The 20,576-nt window shown below is 48.0% G+C and overlaps 1 protein-coding gene across 2 annotated transcripts in view; it reads left to right on the top strand.

The window, feature by feature from the left end:
• Positions 1-20,576, top strand: part of ZDHHC14 (zDHHC palmitoyltransferase 14) — a 278,874-nt gene that overhangs the window by 249,409 nt on the left and 8,889 nt on the right. For both annotated transcript variants that reach the window (XM_081250720.1, XM_081250721.1), the window contains exons 6-8: positions 7,519-7,621; positions 8,902-9,011; positions 14,284-14,386. In XM_081250720.1, coding sequence (XP_081106846.1) covers positions 7,519-7,621; positions 8,902-9,011; positions 14,284-14,386 — 316 coding nt within the window. The remainder of the gene's footprint in view (positions 1-7,518; positions 7,622-8,901; positions 9,012-14,283; positions 14,387-20,576) is intronic.

A 20,576-nucleotide genomic window follows, 5' to 3' on the forward strand; every position in this document is an offset into this window, starting at 1 on the left:
CCGTCTGACAGGCACCCCCAGCCTAATGGGCATCGTTCTGGTTTAGTGGAATTTGGTAGAAGGCTTGGAGTCGGCCTGGGTGCTGTCAGAAAGGGGGCACTGGGGGCCGATGGAAAATCCATGGAGGCAGGACGGGCCCTCACTAGCCCAGCTCTCAGGGCCTGTCCGTCCTGGTGTCTGCTGATGCTCAGGGAGCCCCCGGGAAACAGGTAGGACAAGTGCCCGAGGTCTCACAGCAGGACCTCACCGAGAGGTTAAGTGACCCCGATTCATGCTCAGTGACTCAGTGACGTTTCCAGAACTAGAACCCAGCCCCTCCACCCAGGGAATCGAGAGCCTTCCCCGCTGCCCCTGGCCAAGTGGATTGCGGGAGTTCTGTGAAGAATAAGCATAGATTAGATGTCAGAAGATCCCAAAGTGGGAGAGGAGGTTTTTGGTTTTTAAAATCACCCAAGTGATACAAGAACATATTCTCACTGTAAGAAATTTCAAATAGAAATGTCAGGGTAAAAAGGAAGCGTTGCTCTTGACTGGTCGTCATTCTGTAGGAGTTCTTGTCGGGTTTTGTGGGTCTTTACAGATGATCCTCTCAGAGTTTAAATACATATATGTGTGCTTTCATACACACACACAAATGTACAGTTGGGGGGACTGCTTTACCTAAAGGGATCATACATACTCTTTGGATTGTTCTACAATTTGATTTTTAGATATTTCCTGAAGACGTTTCCATGTCAACACAAAGATGTACATCATCCTCTTTTCAACTGTTTTATAGAATTCCAGAGAATAGATGAACCGTAGTGTATTCTTCTATTGATGGATATTTAGACTTCTTTTATTACTGCTCAAAAAATGAGGTAGTGGACTTTCTTGTATGTATCTCTTTGTTTACAAGTGTAAGTATTTCTCTAGGATTGACAACTAGATGTGGAGTCATTGAGTTAAAAGCTAAGTGTAGTTTAAATATAGATTAATGTACCAAATTGTCCCCTAAACATATTACACCAATTCATGCTCCATTTCTCCCCACCTTCACCCACACTGGAGTTGTCAGTGCTGTGATTTTTGCCGATTTGATGGGGAGAAAAAAATCGGTTTTAATTTCCATTTTCTGGATAATATTCAGCTTGCACGTATTTTCATGATTGTTAGCCTTTTTTTCTCACCTCAATGTGCCAGTTCAAACTCTTTGTCCATTTTTCAGTTGGGCTGTTTCTTCTTTTCCTATTAACATGTTCTTTATATAGTCTTTTTTTTTTTTTAAAGAAGATGTTGGGGGTAGGGGTTAATTAATTAATTTATTTTTGCTGTGTTGGGTCTTCGTTTCTGTGCGAGAGCTTTCTCTAGTTGTGGCAAGCGGGGGCCACTCTTCATCGAGGTGCGCGGGCCTCTCACTATCGCGGCCTCTCTTGTTGCGGAGCACAGGCTCCAGATGCGCAGGCTCAGTAGTTGTGGCTCACGGGCCTAGTTGCTCCACGGCATGTGGGATCTTCCCAGACCAGGGCTCGAACCTGTGTCCCCTGCATTAGCACGCAGATTCTCAACCACTGCGCCACCAGGGAAGCCCTGTATAGTCTTAATAATAATCTTAAAACTATCTTTTTCCAATACTTTTCTCCCAACCTATCACTTACCTTTTAACTTTACCTTTTTATACAAAAAAGTATAATTTATTAACAAATTCAATCTGTAAATCTCATCCTACATGGCTCTTAGGTTTTGTGCCGTACATCCTCACCCCAAAATGATGCAAATATTTCCTTTATTTTCTTCTAATACCTTTCTATGTTGTTTCTTAAGTTTAGCACAGTAATTGATCTGTAATAGAATTTTCTGTGTGGGTTGTGAGCTAAAGTTCTAGCTTCATTTTTCCCGAATGTTTAGTGAAGTGTCCGTCCCAATACCACTTACTAATCTATTCTAGCAGTTCTCAAACTTTTTGGTCTCAGGACTCTTTTACAGTCTTAAAAATTATTGAGGACCCCAGAGAGCCTCTGTTCATGTAGATTATATCTATTTCTATATACCATGTTTAAAATTAAAACTGAGAAATATTTAAAACACAAGAATGCATAAGAGTGAATGAGGACATCATCTTGCATCACACAGCCTCCAGAAGAAGCCACCACATGGTAGGATGAGAGTGAAGCTGGGAAATAATGTTTTGGCGATGATAGGAAAATAGTTTTGACCTGGAGGATACCCTGAAAGGATCTTGGGGACCCTAAGTTTCCACAGGCCACACTTTGAGAACCACCGGTATATTCCTTCACCACTAATTTGAAATGCCCTCTTTACCCCACATGCCCACAGCCTGTTTAGACTGTTCTCACCTTGTTTACTAGAAAAGTTTTCTCCTGCTCCCTCCTCCCTGATGTTGTTTTTCAAAATTCCTCACCTGTTCTTATACATTTCCTCTTCCTGATGAATTTTAGAGTCCTTTTGTCAAATTCCATTTTTAAAATTCCAGTTGGAATTTTGATTGGAGTTCTAGTGACTTCATAGGATTAATTTGGGACAACTACATACCTCTATCTCCCGGTACATAAGCGTTTAGGAGAAAGGATTTGAGAGACTGAAGGATGATGGTCCCATGATCCAGTCTGAAAGGTCCCAGTAACTTGATTTTCGAAGTGTCTGTCATGTAAATCATCGGGAAGTCATCAGCCTCCACCCCAGACACAGTGGTGGGCCCTCTCATGACAGGGGCACAAGCTGTAGTTTCTTATCTCCGTCTAAGGATTATAGGGTCATCTAATTGATGAGGAAAATATACTGACAAGTTCCTGAACCTAAATATCTAAAAGCATTAAATGCTGATTTAGACCCTCCATCTAGAGGACAAAGGGTCTGTCGCTGAGATCTGCCCTTCCATCAAAGGTCTTCCTGTAAGTGAGCATTGCCTAACTTACTGTAATTTTTAGGGGGAAAAAAAAGAAAGAAAGAGATTACCAACAACATCTGTTTCTTATATTTTCAACATCAGAACCCCAGACAGAGACCTAAAGCAGAATAAGATGCAGGAGGACCCAGGGGTGCCTGGCTGGTGCCCACAGAGAAAGGCCCCTCAGCACCATGCGGCACCCTGGCCACATACGCCCAGTGCTCAGAGCGGAAAGCACCCGGGGCAGAGCCTTGGACTTGGCATTCCCTGGACATTCTGGAATCCGGGGATTTTGGTCAATGAGGAACCCCACGTGAAATACAGACTTTTTAAAATAAACTGTTATCTGGGTTTGGCACTTGGCAAAAAAGCCTGTCGCCAGCCTGATTGCTGGAATGTGGGGAGATGGGTGATGACATATTAACAGAGACAAATTCTTCACCCAGGGGTGGCTCTAAGGCCGTGGGACTGATGAACAAGGTTGGATGTCACGGGCAGTCTCAGCCTTGCTGTTGTGAGCTTTGAGGCTCCAAAGTTAGGGCCTGTCGTGTGACACTCCGTAGCTTGGGGCCTTGGGAAGGGTTCTTTCTCTCCTAGAAGTCTGCAGACCAAGTTCCAGTTCTATTATGCCATGAAGTGCGATGTGAGTTTTTATAAGTGGCTTGACTACTCTGGGCCTTAGCCCTTCATTTTACATAAAATTTTACCTATTTGTAAAATGAAGGCATTAGAATAAATCAGGACATTTTAACTTGGGGTCCATGTGTATCCATGCAGAGGCATCAGGGGGCGTTTTTAAGCCTCCTGAACTTATAAGGAAAAAAATGTGTTTACGTGCATTTTTTCTGAGAAAAGCATAGGAACCCAATAAGATTAAAAACCTTTGGTTCCATACCTCTCACCTTTTACGATTCTCCAAATACTGAGGTGCCCTCACCATTCTGTGCAATACTATTTCCATGTCTCTGCAAGGTCGTCTCCCCTTGCTTACCTTCCTACAGGCAAGCAGACCCCTGTTCCCCGAGGGTGGGGAGCTTACCTTCCCCCACCGTCTGCTGTCCGGGTTGCCGGGCCAGGTGCCTAGAAAGGCACAGAGCAGGCACTTCTGGGATTGCGTGGAAACCCAAGGGAGGGGCGCCTGCCTGCCGGCATTTTTCAGTCTGTTTCAATTCCGTGGTCATCTAGCGAGTTACCTCAGTGTGCATGCAGCCTTTTGAGCTAGCGGCTGCAGGGAATCTAAAGCCATACTCTTGGCCACAGAGGGGGCTTCCTTTCTTTTTGGGGGGCTGGAGAGGAGACAGATGGAGGCTGGCAGTGGTAATGGCTGTGATTTGGAACCCATCTCTGATGCAATAAACATCCAGCTGCTGATTAAATTGGCCTGTTTCCACTCATGTCTCTTAAAAAAAAAATCCGTAAGCGGGTTTGATACATTAAAAAGAAATTTATGTTTCTTAATCTTACTGTGGCATAGATATTTTCAACATCACACTGTCGGGCCAGTGAGAAGACGTGTTGTTCAGATATTCGCACCTCTGTCTGAGAGTGAATTTGAGGGGGATGGACTCCTTAAGGTGTCAGAGGTTCAAGAAACCCTGACACGGAGGGTCCCAGTCTCCCCCAGCGGTGGTTGGGGTCAGCCTAGAGCCACGTGTCCCTTAGCAAGAATTCAGAAGGGAATCGGCCCATGGCTTTTCTGTCCTACTGGCAGAGCCAGACTTCCAAGCTTCAAATCCCTGCTCTGCTCTTTCTTAAACAAATTACTTAACTACTTCCTGCCTCGGTTTCCCTATCGGTTAAGTGGGAATCACACTTCTCACTGGGTTGCTCTGAGGATTAAGTGAGTTAATCCACATGAAGCTCTTGTTTTGTTTGAATTTTTGAATTTTATTTTTTTATACAGCAGGTTCTTACTAGTTATCCACTTTATACATGTTAGTGTATATATGTCAATCCCAATCTCCCAGTTCATCACACGTGAGGCCTTTGGAACAGGACCTAACACACAGCCAGTGATGCCAGCCATTGTTACGAATGATGATGATTATTCCTTCAGACGTCCTGTGGGCGAAGTGGCAGCTATAAGGGGAGAGGTGGAGGGGGCTGCATCTTGCATCCTACCTTGAATTCGTCATTTGGACACAGCTGTGAACTAACAGTGAAACTGCATTCTGCTATTTATAAAATGTTTCCAAGCACATGAGATATTAATATAGAACACTGCGTATTTGGGGGGTTGCTCTAAACATTTAAAACGCCACATCCACTGGTAATAACGCCTCCTTTTGGAGGTAATCATGTAAGTGGCATCACAAAAGGAACAGCAGCCGCAAAAGGAACAGGAGCCGCAAAGGGAGACATAGCCACGTTAGATGCTATGACCTCCTCCACTTTCACATGCCAGCTTTTACATGGTTCACACGTGTGGATGTTACCTATGTTTTGACGTGACCATCATTCTGCCTGGATTGTAAACTGTTGTTGACATCTAAGTATTTCCGAGACCGAAGTTGGGCTCTTCTTGTATTATTCAGTAAACACATCTTTTGGTTCGTTCTTCATTCTCTCTTTTCTACCCTTGTTTCCATTCCACTTGTCACCTCCTCTTTGACCTTTTTGCCTCTTGTCTTTTCCTTCCAGCCTCTGCAAAGTCACTGCCAGTGTCATCCCCCTTTATACAACGCAGTTCTTCCGACGCAGGCTTCCCACTGCTTCCTCATCATTTTCCCTGGGCTCCACTTCACCTCTGCTTTCAAGCCAGTGCGGGCAGGGCTCCCACGTGGCTGCCTCCCCCATCTGTGTCCTCTTGGGTGGGGAGATGAGGCTGGGAGGGGGGGCGTCTGTGAGCCCCAACCTGTCAGGAGGTGGTTGAGAATGAGATCCTCTTTGCTACCTGGGCCACCATCCCTGTGTCCCCATGTGCAGCGAGGCCTCTGCCATAACCATTTGTCCCCCTGGACAACACTGGCAGAAAAGAAGGGCTGGTGGCAGCCCTGGGGAGGGGCCTGCTTTTCTGCATCTCCTCCCCACCCCTCCGTACTTATCCCCTTTTTCAGAATCCACCTTAGTCTTCCTTTTCTTGGTAGGTGCAACTCCTCCTGCAGCCCATTCACCTCTTTCCTCCGTGAGCACTCCCACCCCGCAGGGACACCTGTGTTGGATCTGCAAGACCCCGCTGCTTTGCGCTGTCTTCACCTTGGCCAGCTGGGCATCCTCCTCTTGAGATGTCCTTTTAATTTCTGGGCGGGGCTTTTCTGAGGCCTTGCAGTTTCTAGAAATTTAAACCTTAGAAAGAAAAATAAAGCATTTTCCCACTTTTCCAAGAGCAGACCCAGTGGTGTATCCCGATGCTGAAAGTCAGTTAACAAGCAGGAAGCGCATTCATTCCCCCTGCTTTGTATGCAGCCCCGCATGCCGGACAGTGGCATTTGTTAATCATGACTTGGCAGATGATGGTGCTGCACCGGATGATCCATTCATTTCTCTGCTCTGAAGATAAATGATATCCAGTCCTGAAAAAAAAATCAATGGTGATGTATTACAGCATGATCTATGGCTTCCATCCCTGGAAGCATTAGGAAAGCATGAGTATTTACTTTCTCTGGCCTGTAATTTATCAGTGGAGGATGCATGATGGATATTTAAACTCCCAGACCTATGATGAATTTTTTTTTCCTGAGAAACATCTTTATCTTGTAAATAGAATTTTATAAATATTTGTGGGACAGGAATATTCTCTATTCTTTTCGAATTGCCACACTCTTGGCTGATTTATCGTGTCTGTTGAAGAATGCCAGGCTTTTTCTCCTTCGGTTTTAGTGCATCTTGTGGAACTCGAGACTCCCCATCACTCGTCTGGTGTGGAGCCAGGTTTTCTAGCTGCCTGTCAAATAGCTGAGGACAGCCATATGTGTCGGGGTTGGCTGAGGGGCTGGGAAAAGGTCCCCTAAGAAAAAATAGCGCTGACCCTGATGCCACACTGAGAAATGGCCCCGCCGGATCAGAAGCGCATCCACAGCGGGGGGCAGGCAGCCAGTGGGTGGAAGGGTCATCCAGGGAGAGAGGAAGCCAGGAAGATAAACCCTGCCTGGTCTCAGCCGCCCGAGGTCAGCCCTGCAAGTGACTGTCACAGCCTCAAATCAGGTCGGGAGAGAAACCTGTCAGTGCTACAGTCCCAGCTTTCAGAAGCCAAAGGTAGAACCTGTGATTGAAGTGATGTTCAGTATTGGGTCCATTCATCAAAGGCCTGGGCCACTGCCAGCGCCAGCCAGGGTGCTTCCCGGTTTTGCTGCCGCCGCCTTTGGCTACACAGTGAGTCACGAGGAAAGGGCCAAGGTTTGGCGGGAAGGACAGTCAGAGGAACTGTCAGCCATGAGAAAGGAACGAGACCTGTTCAGGGAGCCCACCGATCACTTAACTGAGCACAAACGCTGTGCCGTGAAGGAGAATGTGGCCTCGTGCCTGCCCCTGAGGGTCTCCTGTGGCTACAAGACCACTGATGCCAGGCTAGGTGGACACAAGGGCCTGAGTGAGGGCCTGGGGGCTATTTCTGTCCAAATCTCAGTCATCCAGCTCCCTGGGGCCCTAAGAACGTCACGGTCCTACTGGTTCACCTCCTTGACTCCGGGTACCGTGCTGGAGGCCGTGGTCTGCTTCTTCTCCGTCTGGTCCATCGTGGGTCTCTCGGGTTTCCACACGTACCTGATCAGCTCCAACCAGACCACAAATGAAGACGTAAGTTCCTGGTGGGGTGGGACGCGGGCATGTTCTTTCGTGGGAAATAGAGAAAGAAGAGGTGAGGGGCCCAGGCTCCCTTTCCAGATGGGAGCCCCTGGGAGCAAAGAGCCTGCAGGGGAAGCATTTTCCGACATCAGTCTCCAATTTCTCTATTGCGAATCTCCAAACTGTCCTGCTCTCTGACCACGTCACTTAGATAGTAAGATCGGCCGAGTGACCCCCAATTCCAAGGCCCGAGGAGGGATTCTGTTCTATTCCTTTGCAATAATTCTATCAGCAACTTGTCACCCTGCCCCGATGAAGAGAGACCTCACAGGCTGGCCTCTGTCAGATAACGGCTCCATTTCATTTGGGGAGGCAATCGCACTGACCCAAAGTTTAACTTTTTATCCAGGATTATCTGCCTGTACTTAATGCAGATGGAGAGGGAATATAAAACCAGAAAACGTAACGCTGGAAAATGTTTCTTCGTGAGCCAGGTCCTTTTTGCTCTGAATATTTGGATTCTGACAGAAGCCTCTGTCAGTACATGAATTAAATGTCTCAGAATTAGTTTGCCTCAAAGGCTTGAGAAAAATCAGTGCTGATGAGATAGATGAGTTCCGAGAATATTAAGACAGTTATTTGTATATGGTAACTGAGAACACTAGAAATATCCTGCAGAATTATTTTGCAATATGATGAGGCTGAATTCAGGCCATAAGTGGGCAATTAAGGACTTCCCTGGCAGTCCAATAGGTAAGACTTCACCTTCCAATGCAAGGGGTGCACGTTCAATCCCTGGTCGGGGAGCTAAGATCCCACATGCCTCGTGGCCAAAAAAACCCAAAATATAAAGCAGAAGCAATACTGTAACAAATTCAATAAAGACTAAAAAAAAAAAATAGTCCACATCAAAAAATCTTTTTTAAAAAAATGGGCCCTTAGGGGAGGTGTGTTACTCCTCTCTGCTACCATTCATTTCATTACTATTTAACACACTAAATGTAGCATCAGAAAATCTCCACTGGCTTATGTGAGCTGCCTTTTAAGTACCATGTAGTAGAAGTAAGAGATTATTTTCCCCAGAGGATGTTATTTCTCCCCAATCTGACCTGCTGTTTGGGGATATTTCCAAGTTTGGGCTTAATGCCAGTTTTCCTTGCGAAAGGTACCTCAGTTTTTCTGCTGAAGAAATGAGTAAAGATCATTGCATTCTTTACAGGCTTCTTCTGATCGGCCCGAACTGTGACATTGGTGTGATGGATACTGTGTCACTGACTATCCTTTTCTTTCAGATTAAAGGATCTTGGTCAAATAAAAGAGGTAAAGAAAATTACAACCCCTACAGCTACGGAAATATCTTTACAAATTGCTGTGTTGCCCTGTGTGGGCCCATTTCTCCAAGGTAAGATTCAAGTGGCACGATCCCCTATAACAGACCTGGGGAAGCACACACCCTAGTGTGTTAGCACAGGCCTCGGGCAGCAGTGACCCGGCCACAGCAATGACCGCCAGCCAGGTCAGCAGTCCGCTCTGCGCTGCGGAGACGTGGCCTTAACGCAATAGAGATCTGGCTTGTGTTATGCTTGGCATAACTTTCTACTGAATTTGTGTCAAGTTTGGGGAAAATGCCCTCAGGATCAAAACAAGGACACTGAGTCATGTGACCCCATGAATTATTAGATGATGTTGAACATCCGTGACGAGCAGGGAGCTGTCATGAGGGAGCAGGACACAAGGTAGGAAGCAATTAGAAAGCCTGTAGCAATAAGTGCTAAGAGCTGAGCTGTGCAGAATAGAGATGCTAAAATAGTTCAGAGGGAGAGAGCCGTGTGGGCTGAAGCAGTGGAGATTGTGGTGATGATAAGACAGCGGCCATATTAATAATGGCCGTGGCTGACATTCACTGAATAGCGTTAGGCTCTGTTTTAAGTGCTTTACATGGATTAACTTTTAAAACGTCACTCTGGGGCTTCCCTGGGGGCGCAGTGGTTGAGAGTCCGCCTGCCGAGGCAGGGGACACGGGTTCGTGCCCCGGTCCGGGAGGATCCCACATGCTGCGTGCGGAACGGCTGGGCCCGTGAGCCATGGCCGCTGAGCCTGCGCGTCCGGAGCCCGTGCTCCGCAACGGGAGAGGCCACGACGGTGAGAGGCCCGCGTACCGCAAAAAAAAAAAAAAAAAAAAAAACCTCACTCTGTACCTATGAGGTCGGTACTATTATATCCCATTATATGGAAGAGGAAACCAAGGCACAGAGAGGTTAAATAACGTGCTCAAGATCACACAGCTGGTAAATGCTGCCTGGTCAGGACTCAAACCCAGGCATCTGACATCAGAACCTGTGTGTGTCAATGGTGGAAGCTGCCTCCAAGTCTTGATTGTTTATGAGTTACGCCCATGTAGAATATTTCCAACAGATTAGCCAAATCAGACATTATTTACTAAGCAAGTTTTCCAGGTTTCTAGAATGAGTTTCCAAGCCTTCCTCGCTTTTGGCCTCTAACTGTGTACATGGAGAGAAACCACAAAAGCTACTGGCTTGTGTCCACAGCAGCCCCGCTGTGCACTTAGAGCTGCACGGTCAGTCATCACTGACTTGTGCTCATGGAACACAAACTGGGTTTGATCATCAGCCTCAGTGAAGCTTCATTAGGGAAGGAAGAGTGATTCCCTCCCCCACCCCACCCCCAAAAATATCAAACACATATTCCAAGGCCATTTATTAATTGGTACTGGATTATAGTTCCTGGTGCCATTGGGTAATTAGAAATTGATCATTTTCCAGTTTGGGTCTAGAAAGTTGGGAGCCCAGTGTGCCGCTCGTCCTGAATTTGCGGCCCTCGGGGGCCCCTGACCTGCCCCTCCCAGGCCTCCTCTGAGGAGGGACAGCAGGAAGGGACAGCCCAGGGCTCTGGACGGAAGGGCTGCCTCAGGCCAGGGCGTCCGTCATGCCTGGAGGGTGCCCCTCCCCCAAGAGAGCTCCAGACTCACCCAGGAGTCCCTCTTGGGGCTCTTTAGGCCAGAAAAACCCTCTGGAAATGCTTGTTTTTTCACAATTTAGCTTGTGTTTCCTCCTGGTGTGTGTTTATTTGTGGATAGTGGGGACAGGCCATGAAGCACAGAGTAGAAGAGGCAAAAGAGACCTGAACAAGCATCTTACCCATCTCTGAAATAGACACCTGAATCTAGGAAAGGAATGTGGAAGTCTCACGTTTTGCCCGAATCTCTTTTCCCGTTCCCAAGTCTTTGATTTGCATTTGGCGCCATTCTGTGATGTTTATAGATCAAATCTTGTCATAGAGAAGTTATTTCTTCCGCAACTGGATTAAATTTGCTGGTTTGGCTAAGTTGAGGCTGTATTCTTTCCAAAATCCAAGTCCCTCTGGATGGAGCATTTCTCAGGATGGCCCTCGCCTCGGAAGAGCTTGACCACTCGAGGGTTTGTGCAGGAAGATGGGGCGCTGCCCTCTCTCGCTTGCCCACAGGTTCCCAGAGCTGGCCTGGGCAGGAGTGGGCAGGGGGAGGGTGTTTGCCTTCGCTGTTCCCTCCTGTCACCTTCCTCGCCCTCTGCTCTCTCTGACCTGCCTCACCCAACCCCTGGGCACTAAAAGAGCACCAGGGCCTTCCACGGGCATCCCAGACGGGCCTGAAGAATGAGCGGTGTCCCTCGCCTCAGACAGGGACTAAGGACCACCTGTGTGCCCAGCGTCATGTGCCTGGGATGCCTCTAAAGCATTCTTAGTGTAACGATGTACTCACGAGGGAGGGAGAGGGTGTCTTCAAGATTCCCCATGAGAGCCATGGAGCACGGGGGCAAAAACCCGTGTCGCATTCCCTGCAGTGTCCCCAGAGGTGGGGGGTGGGCAGCAGGGTGGGAACAGCCAGGTTTGGGAGGGGGTCCTCATAACCAGTCTGGCAGGAGGAATGGAAGATTGGAAAGACAGAAAGTCCCAAGGTGTGGTCAGGGTCAGGCCCTATGGGCTGGTGCTGTGGGTCAGCCAGTCGTAAGAATTCACTTGGCCGCTGTCACTGAGCACGCACTGTGTGCTGGGGGCCAGGGATGCGCCTGAGAGAATGTCAACAATACGGGTCTGTCCAGGGCAGGTCTGCACAGGGGGAGGGGCTGGGATGGGGTCAGGGTGCAGGTTCCACGGACACCTGGCAGGGCTTCCCAGAGGAGGGGGGTGTACGGTGTGAACCATTCTAAAGGGTCAGGAGGAACTGGGGAAAAGGAATTGTGGGAGGAGAGAATGGACAGCATGTGCAAAGGCCCAGAGGTGAGAGGAGAGCCCGGCTTGTCAGAGGAGGAACTGGGGGAGTGAGGGGGGTCCCGGGGGGCAAGGCAAGAGATGAGATGAGCTTAGGAGGGGCTCGAGGGCCATTCTGAGGGCCAGAAGGAGACTTGGGGCAGAGTGTCACAGTCTTGGGTGTGTGGCTGGTACTTTTAAACAGGCTGAACGCATGGGAAGCAGGCCGAGAACAGCTTTTTCTATAATCCCTGCTGTCCCCACTCTTTTGATGACCTAGTTCTTTTTCTGCTCCTGGATGAAATCCCCTGAAAGTCCCTTAATTTCTCCTGTCAGTTGGGAAAAAAAAAAAGGACTCTGGGCACTTTCATTTCCTCCACAATAGTGTCATTTCAGTGAACCGGAACGTCAGAGTTCAGTGAAAGTTAACATTTTCCACCCCGTCATCCCTACCAGGGCTGGGATTTCAACATACCTTTGGGAGCAAACAGTTTGACCCCCGGCATGCCCCTTCAAGCCAGCTGCACACCGGCTGTCTCCCAGGGGCCGAGCCCGGCCCCGCCCCTGGATCTCATCGTTGGCAGGAGCGGGTGACCCCTCTCCCCCAAGACATCCTTCTGTGCCCTTTCCTTCGCTCTTTGACACCCTTGAAGGCGGCTGCAGACTTGGTCTGAGAATCCCTTTGACGGTCCTGCATGGGGATCCAACACCTCCCCTTTGGAGGATGGAGGTTCTTGTAGCCTCTTGTTTTTTCTAAACCTCAGGGGATGTGACTGAAACTGAAGCAGAGTCCCACTTCCAGATCCTGTCATAAGTATTTTTTAATGGCTTCTTAGTCTGTCACTGGAAGACCTGAGGTGGTAGCTGTGATGATAACCCGTATCTTCTGAAAGCCAAGCTGACACGTGGAACAGCCTTCAGCCGCCCGGGCCCCGCCCCCAGGAGGAGGAGCGAGTGGGCACGTGGATATGCTTGGGGCGTCCCTCAGAGGCCCAGCCCCACCCCACGGGAGGCCAGGGCGTGAGCCCCACTTAGTGGCCGAGCCTCCTGTTGCCCCTTGCAGTTCCGTCCTTAGACCCGAGGTCAGCACGGAGTCTTCACTCGGAGGAAATAGGCAAAAACCCTTTTGATGGCAAAGTAAGCTTCACCCTCACCTCCTACCTGGGCAACAGTGCCATAGAGTAAACGCAGAAACATTGTTTAGGAAACTTGTTGGTGGGAGACCGAGGACCCGTTTTTACTAGCTCAGTCAGAAGCATTTGCTCAGCACCCGCTGGGTGGCAGCTGTGGAGATAATGATGATTAAGAAGACCCCGTTTTGGGCTTCCCTGGTGGCGCAGTGGTTGGGAGTCCGCCTGCCGATGCAGGGGACACGGGTTCGTGCCCTGGTGCGGGAGGATCCCACATGCCTTGGAGCGGCTGGGCCCGTGAGCCATGGCTGCTGAGCCTGCGCTTCCGGAGCCTGTGCTCCGCAATGGGAGAGGCCACAACAGTGAGAGGCCCACGTACCAAAAAAAAAAAAAAAAACCCGTTTTTGCCCTTGTGGTGCTTACGCTCCATGACAGGTGCACATGGAAACAGGTGGAGCCAGCATGATGTGATACGGTGCCCACGGTGTTCCAAGGGCGGGACAGAGGGGCCAGCTCCTCCGGGACAGTTGCCATGGGGGAGACGAGATGAAGCCTGGCCTCGGGAGCTTGCAGGCTGCTCAACAGAGAAGACACTCGTATAGATCACTGTGACATCAGGCCAGCAGTGGCACGTGCCATCGGGAGGATCGCAGGCAGGGCTAAGAGAAGCCAGATGAGGGAAGAAAGCGGATATAGGGCCAAGAGCAGGGGCTGGAGGCGTAGAAGAATGAACAGCAGACGGGAAGGGAAAGTGACTTCGGGCAATTAAAAGCCAGAGCCTGAACAGAAAGAGAGACGACAAAGCAGAGAACGCACAGCGGGTACGTGGCTTCTGTTCCCGGGCAGAGCACTGGCACATAGTAGGTGCTCAGACACGCTTGTTGAAGGAATGAAGCTGTGAACGCCATGTGTGATGAGATGTGGATTTGAGGCCGGAGAGGAAGGTTGGGGACAGGTTGTGTGAGGCCTGAAGGCCGAGCAAGGGGGTCTGGGCTCCGATGGCAGGTGATGGAGGCTGTGCAGGCAGGAGGGGTGATGTGATCAGGACGGGGGCAGGGGGAGCGTGGGGCCTGCAGCAGGTGGCAGGGAGAGAACAGATGCTCCAGGCGTTTCTAAGGGCAGAAGTGGTAGACTCTGGAGCCTGACCACACATGAAGGCGAGCAGAGGTGTATTCTGAAGTGCCTTGGGGGCCCGTCACAGAAAACGGACCACCGAGATGGAAACTGAGAGAACGTTGTCGGTGTTTTTGGCTTTTTATTTGCTCTCTGACCCCTGCATTGTTCTGTTTTCTCTTGCAGCCTAATTGACAGAAGAGGGTACATCCAGCCTGACACCCCACGGCCAGCCGCGCCCTCCAACGGGATGGCCGCATATGGGGCCACACAGTCACAGAGTGATACGGTAGGACCTGCAGCGCCCCACAGAGGCTTCTCTCCCACATCTGTGTTCACTGACCTGTAACAGTCAGTCGCCTAGAAAGCTTCCCAGGACACCCCTGGGCTGGCAGGCTCAGAGAGGGCAAGGAAGCGTTAAATTAAGGTGATATCCGCCGAAGGCTTACGCCCCCCGCCCAACAGGTGGTCAGTTTGTTCAGGCTTCTGTCGGGGAACTACACAACATCTCTTCCAGAAACAGCTTGAGGCAGCTTGCTCTGGAATGCCCCTCACACAGAACCGGGCTGCTGTCTGGGGTGAGCTAGAGCTGCCCCAAGCAGGGCTGTCTGTCTGGAGAGTCCCCAAGTCCCGTGCTGTCCCTTTGCCTCAGTCTGCACCCGCTCCCTCAGCCCCTCTTTAAATGTGCAGTGGACTCAGCTGCCAGGTCTCCCCGCTTTCAGCCAAAACCTTAGATCAGCCATGCACACCTTAGTGCAAATAATCAGACACGATGTTCATTCATTGACAGCAAAAACTGACTGGTGCCTCTCCAGAGAGGTCCCTGGGTCATGCTTCTGTGGAGGTGTGGGACGGATGCTTTGTTTTCACTCTGCACCTGGGAGATGGGGCAGGGGCGGAGTCTTTCCATGGGCACCTGAGCTCACAGTCTGGCTGGCCTCGACCATCAGTGCCTTAAAATTCTTCAGTGGTCTGTAAGTCAATGGCCTCTCTTTATCAGGAACAAATTCCCCTAAAGAAGTGTTTCTGAAAGGGACCCAGTCTTGTGGCCCACTGCTTTCTATAGACCTGAATCACCCACAACAGAGTCCATGACAAACAGGCCAGGACAGCAGAGTGGGTTCAGAAAAGAGGCTTTGACAGTTCAGGACTTGGAGATGGAGCTGATGTGGAAATCTGGGAGCAGGGAGCCAGGGGTGCCTCCTGCCTTTCAGCTTGGTGACAAGATGACCATACACATCACCAACAGGAAATATAAAAGGACGTGCCAGTTAGGGGGAAGCTGATTTCAATATGTAGAAATGGGGTACCCTTGGATGCCTGGGGATAGGGGGAGGTGCCCTGCAGGTTGCTATATAGAAAGCTCGGGGAAGGTTTGCTTCGCCATACTTGGGAAGGAATGACATGGTTGGTAGAAATTCACTTTGAAATACTGGAGATGTGAATCAATTTTATTAGTTATCCTAGAAGTACCAGTCAGTCTAGCATTTTAAAAAAAACTATAAGACGTGCTCCTGTTTGTCATCTGAGATATTAATCTGATTTCATCTCACATGCTGGAAGATTATTTTTTGAAATCAGCACTTATTATCTTTTGCTAACTTTCTCTCCACCCTTGCCTGCCTATTCTGCCCCCATCAGGTCAAGTTTCTTTATCTAATTGGTTACTACTAGTGAGGATAATAGAACAGGATAATTATGAAAGACAGTGGAAGGGAAAGCTTTGCAAATGGACAGATTTAAGTACAACTGAACACAGCAGGGAAAGGCAGAGAGCGTGGGATGTGCAACCAGAGAGCCTGTGCTTGCAGTGACTGACTCAGGGCTGGGTGACCTTGGCAAGTCACTTAATCCGAGAGTCTTAAGTTCCTAAACTGTAAAATGAAGAAGGGGATAATGATGTTCACCTCCCTCCCGTCACCACTTTATAACAAAGGGCCTGGCACATAGTAGGTGCTGGTTAAACATTCAATTGAATGTATTTGAAAGTTCCCCTCACAGGGGCTTGCTCAAGGGAAGTTCTGAACAAATATTACTTTGTTCCTCTCTTCCTTTCCTCATTCCTTTCTTCCTCCAATTTTGTCACATCTGCAAAAGGCTCCACCTTGAATGTGGAACTAGGAACTAGAGGGAAGGAGTTCCCTTTGGTGCAGTGACATGGCAATATGGCTTCATGAAGTGATGGCCCTGGTAGGATCAAATTAACCCATGGGCCAAGAGACAGGACATGGTCATTTTACCCACTAGACACCAAAGGCAAAGCACCTGTGTGCTTTTCTGGGGACTATGAAAAATTTTAAGACCTGAAAAAAAATTACAAGCTCTGAAACATGAAAAGAAAACAGCAAAATCAAAATTAATAAATGTTTAATGTCTATGAGACCCATGAATATGTCAACTTCATTAATTGTTAAATTTAGCTTTCATTAAAATTTCATTACATCTTAGAAATGATTTGTAGGTTGGGTTTTTCTCACTTCATAAGAATTCCCCAGCACACATGTGATTACAGAGAAATCATTACCAATTATAAAGTAGTGAGTTGCTCATAGACAGATAGGTTTAAAAGTTAACTGCCTGGGGCGCCCTGCGCTTCCTGTCTTGCCATGCTGCCTGTGTTAGGGGAAACCCAGGTTTCCACTGGGCTTAAATCTGGGGGAACTCTTTTTGGTCCCAAGGCACCTACCCACTGCTGGGAGTGCCCCCCAGTGTGTCAGAACGTGTTCAGGAGAGGCGGGAGCTGAAAGCTATTGGGGGAAGTAAGATGAGATATGTTCTTCATGGTCCCACAGGCCAGAACTGGGACCGGAAGGTGGGCCCGGGAGGCAGACTGTGTTCAATCCAAGAGGGAAATGTCCAACACCCAGAGCTCATGGCAGATGGGAGCCCCCACCACAGAGGTGTTCAGGCTGGGGGAGGTGGCACCCCCAGCAACGTGGCGACAGAGGAGTCAGCACTGTCGGGAGGGCTGGACATTGACCATCAGGGTTCCTTCCAACTCAGAGCCTGTCACCCAGGCCACCAGCATTGTCAGCAGGGCAACATCACTGTGCCAGATAATGGTCCATTCTACTTGCATTTATGGCCATTCGGGCCCTAGAGCGTGAGCCTTTGTATTGTTTCCGTTGTTCTTATGGCTTTGTACCATATTACCAGGAGTGCGGGGGGAGGAGACAGTCCTGCGCGGGCAGCGCTGGCACTAAGCAGACCGTGAAGCCGGACGTGTCCACGCCCCAGCCCCTCTCTCCAGTCCATTCATGTTCCCACTGTGTAGCGTTTACCAGATCCCACAGCTTACCAGCACGTAGCATACCACGTGCCCTTCCAAGGCTGTTACGTGGATCACTCACGCTGACCCTGTGAGGATGCTACTCATTTTATCCCCATTTTACAGATAAATAAAACAGGCACAGAGAACTTCAGTAAATTTGTCCAATTCCAACTTCACACTTTGACCCCAACAATCCCTGCTGTCAACCCTACACTTTGCTGCGCTGTAGCCGTGAATACTGACTATGTGTAGTGACTCCCTCCCACGTGCTTTCAGTCGCCACAGCCCGTTATCCTCACCCTCTGTCTCCTATCAAAATCTGCTCTTTGCAAAAGATCTGTTATCAATCATCTATACGTTAAAGGGAATTTAAGCCGAATTTCAGGATATATGGATTTTAATTGTGAATGAAAGTTTTCACCCTCTATTAAAAACATTTCAGGCAATAATAAAATAATAACTGAATGTTTAACGCTGTTTGTTCAGCACTATAGCCCCATTGTCTAGGCCAGTTCCTATGGTAGTTGGTCTCGGTAAGTGTTGGTTAACTGAGAGAGGGAAAGAGAGAAAGAGGGAGAAATTGACCATGTGCCAGGCACTGGGCTAAGTGCTTTGCATACATTATCATCTCATTCATCCTCACAGAACCACCTGACGTGGGTATTCTGATTGCCCCTTTGAGGAGACTGAGATTCAGGGATGCTAAGTTTGTGACATAGCTCACCAGTGGCTGAGCTGAGATTTCGTCCTTAGCTGTCTGACTCTAAGGAAAGCGCTCTTCTTTAACCATATACCAAAAGTTTCCCAGGTGGGAAGGTCTTAGGGAGCAGAGTGGCATGAAGCCTCCTCCCAGGGCTGTGAAATCACATCACCCAGGGCTCCCATGCAGAACGATGATTAATCTGCTGTGGTCAGTCACAAAACCAGCGGTGGAACTGAATGTAACCACTCCATAATCTAACCTACAGTTGGACCAAGCAAATATCTATGAAACGTCAGTTTCTGCTCTGTTACAAAGGACAGTGTTAACCAATGACACATTAACTCTTCCTTTTTTCTCTTCACTTGCTTCCCCTAAACCCAAACCATTTGGCAGCACTTTAGTCTGTGTTAAAGGTTTGTCCAGGTGGAAACATCAGTATCCAAGTAAATTATTGACCTAGTCCAAGGGTGATCTCCATTATTAAACTGCTCAGAGTTCACTCAGTTTCTTGGATCTGAAAGTTATCATTTTTCATCAAATTGGGACATTTTGGCTATTATGTCTTCAATTTTTGGGGGAGGGGGCCTCATCTCATTTTCTCTCCTCCTGGGACTCCAATTAGTCATATGTTAAACCATTGGGTATTGCCCCAGAGGATAAGTCCCTGAGGCTCTGTGCATTTTTCTTCAAACTTTCTTTCTCAGCTCTTCAAATTGGATAATTTCTTTTTTTAAAAACATTTTTATTGGAGTATAATTGCTTTACAATGGTGTGTTAGTTTCTGCTGTATAACAAAGTAAATCAGCTATATGCTTACGTATATCCCCATATCTCCTCCCTCTTGCTTCTCCCTCCCACCCTCCCTGTCCCAGCCCTCTAGGTGGTCACAAAGCACCAAGCTGATCTCCCTGTGCTATGCAGCTGCTTCCCACTAGCTCTCTATTTTACGTTTGGTCGTGTATATATGTCAGTGTTACTCTCTCACTTCGTCCCAGCTTACCCTTCCCCCTCCCCATGTCCTCAAGTCCATTCTCCATGTCTGTGTCTTTATTCCTTCCTGCCCCTAGGTTCATCAGAACCTTTTTATTTTTTTAGATTCCATATATATGTGTTAGCATACCGTATTTGTTTTCCTCTTTCTGACTTACTTTACTCTGTATAACAGACTCTAGGTCCAGAAATTGGATAATTTCTTCTGATCTGTCTTCATGTTCACTGATTCTTTCTTCTGCCCTCTCCAATCTACTGTTAAATGAATCCAGAGAATTTTTTACTTTGCTTGTTATACTTTTTAGTTCTAGAATTTTCATTTGGTTCATTTAATTTCTCTGCTGAGTTTCATTTCTCTACTGAGATTCCCTATCTATTTACTCATTGAAGCCATATTTTTCTATAATATTTGAACATTATTATATTGCTTAAAGTCTTTATCTGCTAAGCATATTTGGGCTGTCTTGGGTTTGGTGCCTTTTCACCACTTTTTTTCTTAACTCTAGATTACATTTTTCTATTTATTTCTATGTATATTGATATTTTATTGAATATATTTTGGATAATATATTTGTAGAGACCAGATTTTGTCATCTTCTGAAGTGTTGATCCTTGTTTTAGCAGGCAGTTCAATTAGTGGCTCATCATCTTGAACTTGTGTAGGCTTGTATTATATTTTGTTAGTACAGATTTATGGAAAGTCCAAGATGTTTCTCATGCCCCTCTAATCTGAAGGAGCTCAACCTCCAAATTCTGTCTTCCTCAAAGATCTTGTCAGGTTTTGATTTAGCCATTGTTAAGGCCAGTCTAGGGTCTTAGTTTAGGGCATGATTCTTACTCCTAAGGTATAGCCTTCCTAATGTGCTAGCTGGATGCCAGGCATGTTAACAAGGTGTTGGGGGTGTTAATGAGATAAATGTCCCCCAGCACTACTTTTCTCAACTTCTAGTATCTCTATGCCTCTCTCAGCCCCGTTACAGCTCTTGTCTCAGAAGCCTGGCGTAGGGGGGATGAAGGGGGAAGGGACTCTTCCTGCCCATACACAGCACAGCTACAGACTTGTGTGGGAAACCCCTACTAGCATTTCTGGCCCCCTGCTCTGCACAGCATCCTCTTCTGCAATGCCCTGCCATACAGATCCAACCACTTACGCTTCCTTACCCTCTGATCTCTGCTTTCTCTACTCAGAAGAACTTCTCTGCTCTGTTCAGCCTATACCATGGTTGGGAAATTCTTCCCAAGGAAAGGGCTGGTTGACTGTGGGGCTCACCTGTGAGTTTCCCTCCTCTCAGGGATTGCAACCTTGCATTGTCTGTTGTGCGCTATTGGAAACTCTTTGCTTCACGTATTTTGGCCAGTTTTATATATGTCCTTGTACACAGAGGCAATACTAGTCCGGTATAGGTTATCCACCATTCCTGGGAATAGAAGCCCTATCTCTGTGATTAAAGGACATTTCGCAGCCAACATTGCCATATTCCCCCATTTTTGCTACCCACTCTACTAGCAGTAAAT

Source organism: Mesoplodon bidens (genome assembly GCF_964165515.1).
Source record: "Mesoplodon bidens genome assembly, chromosome: 12".
NCBI classification, from domain to species: Eukaryota; Metazoa; Chordata; class Mammalia; order Artiodactyla; family Ziphiidae; genus Mesoplodon; species Mesoplodon bidens.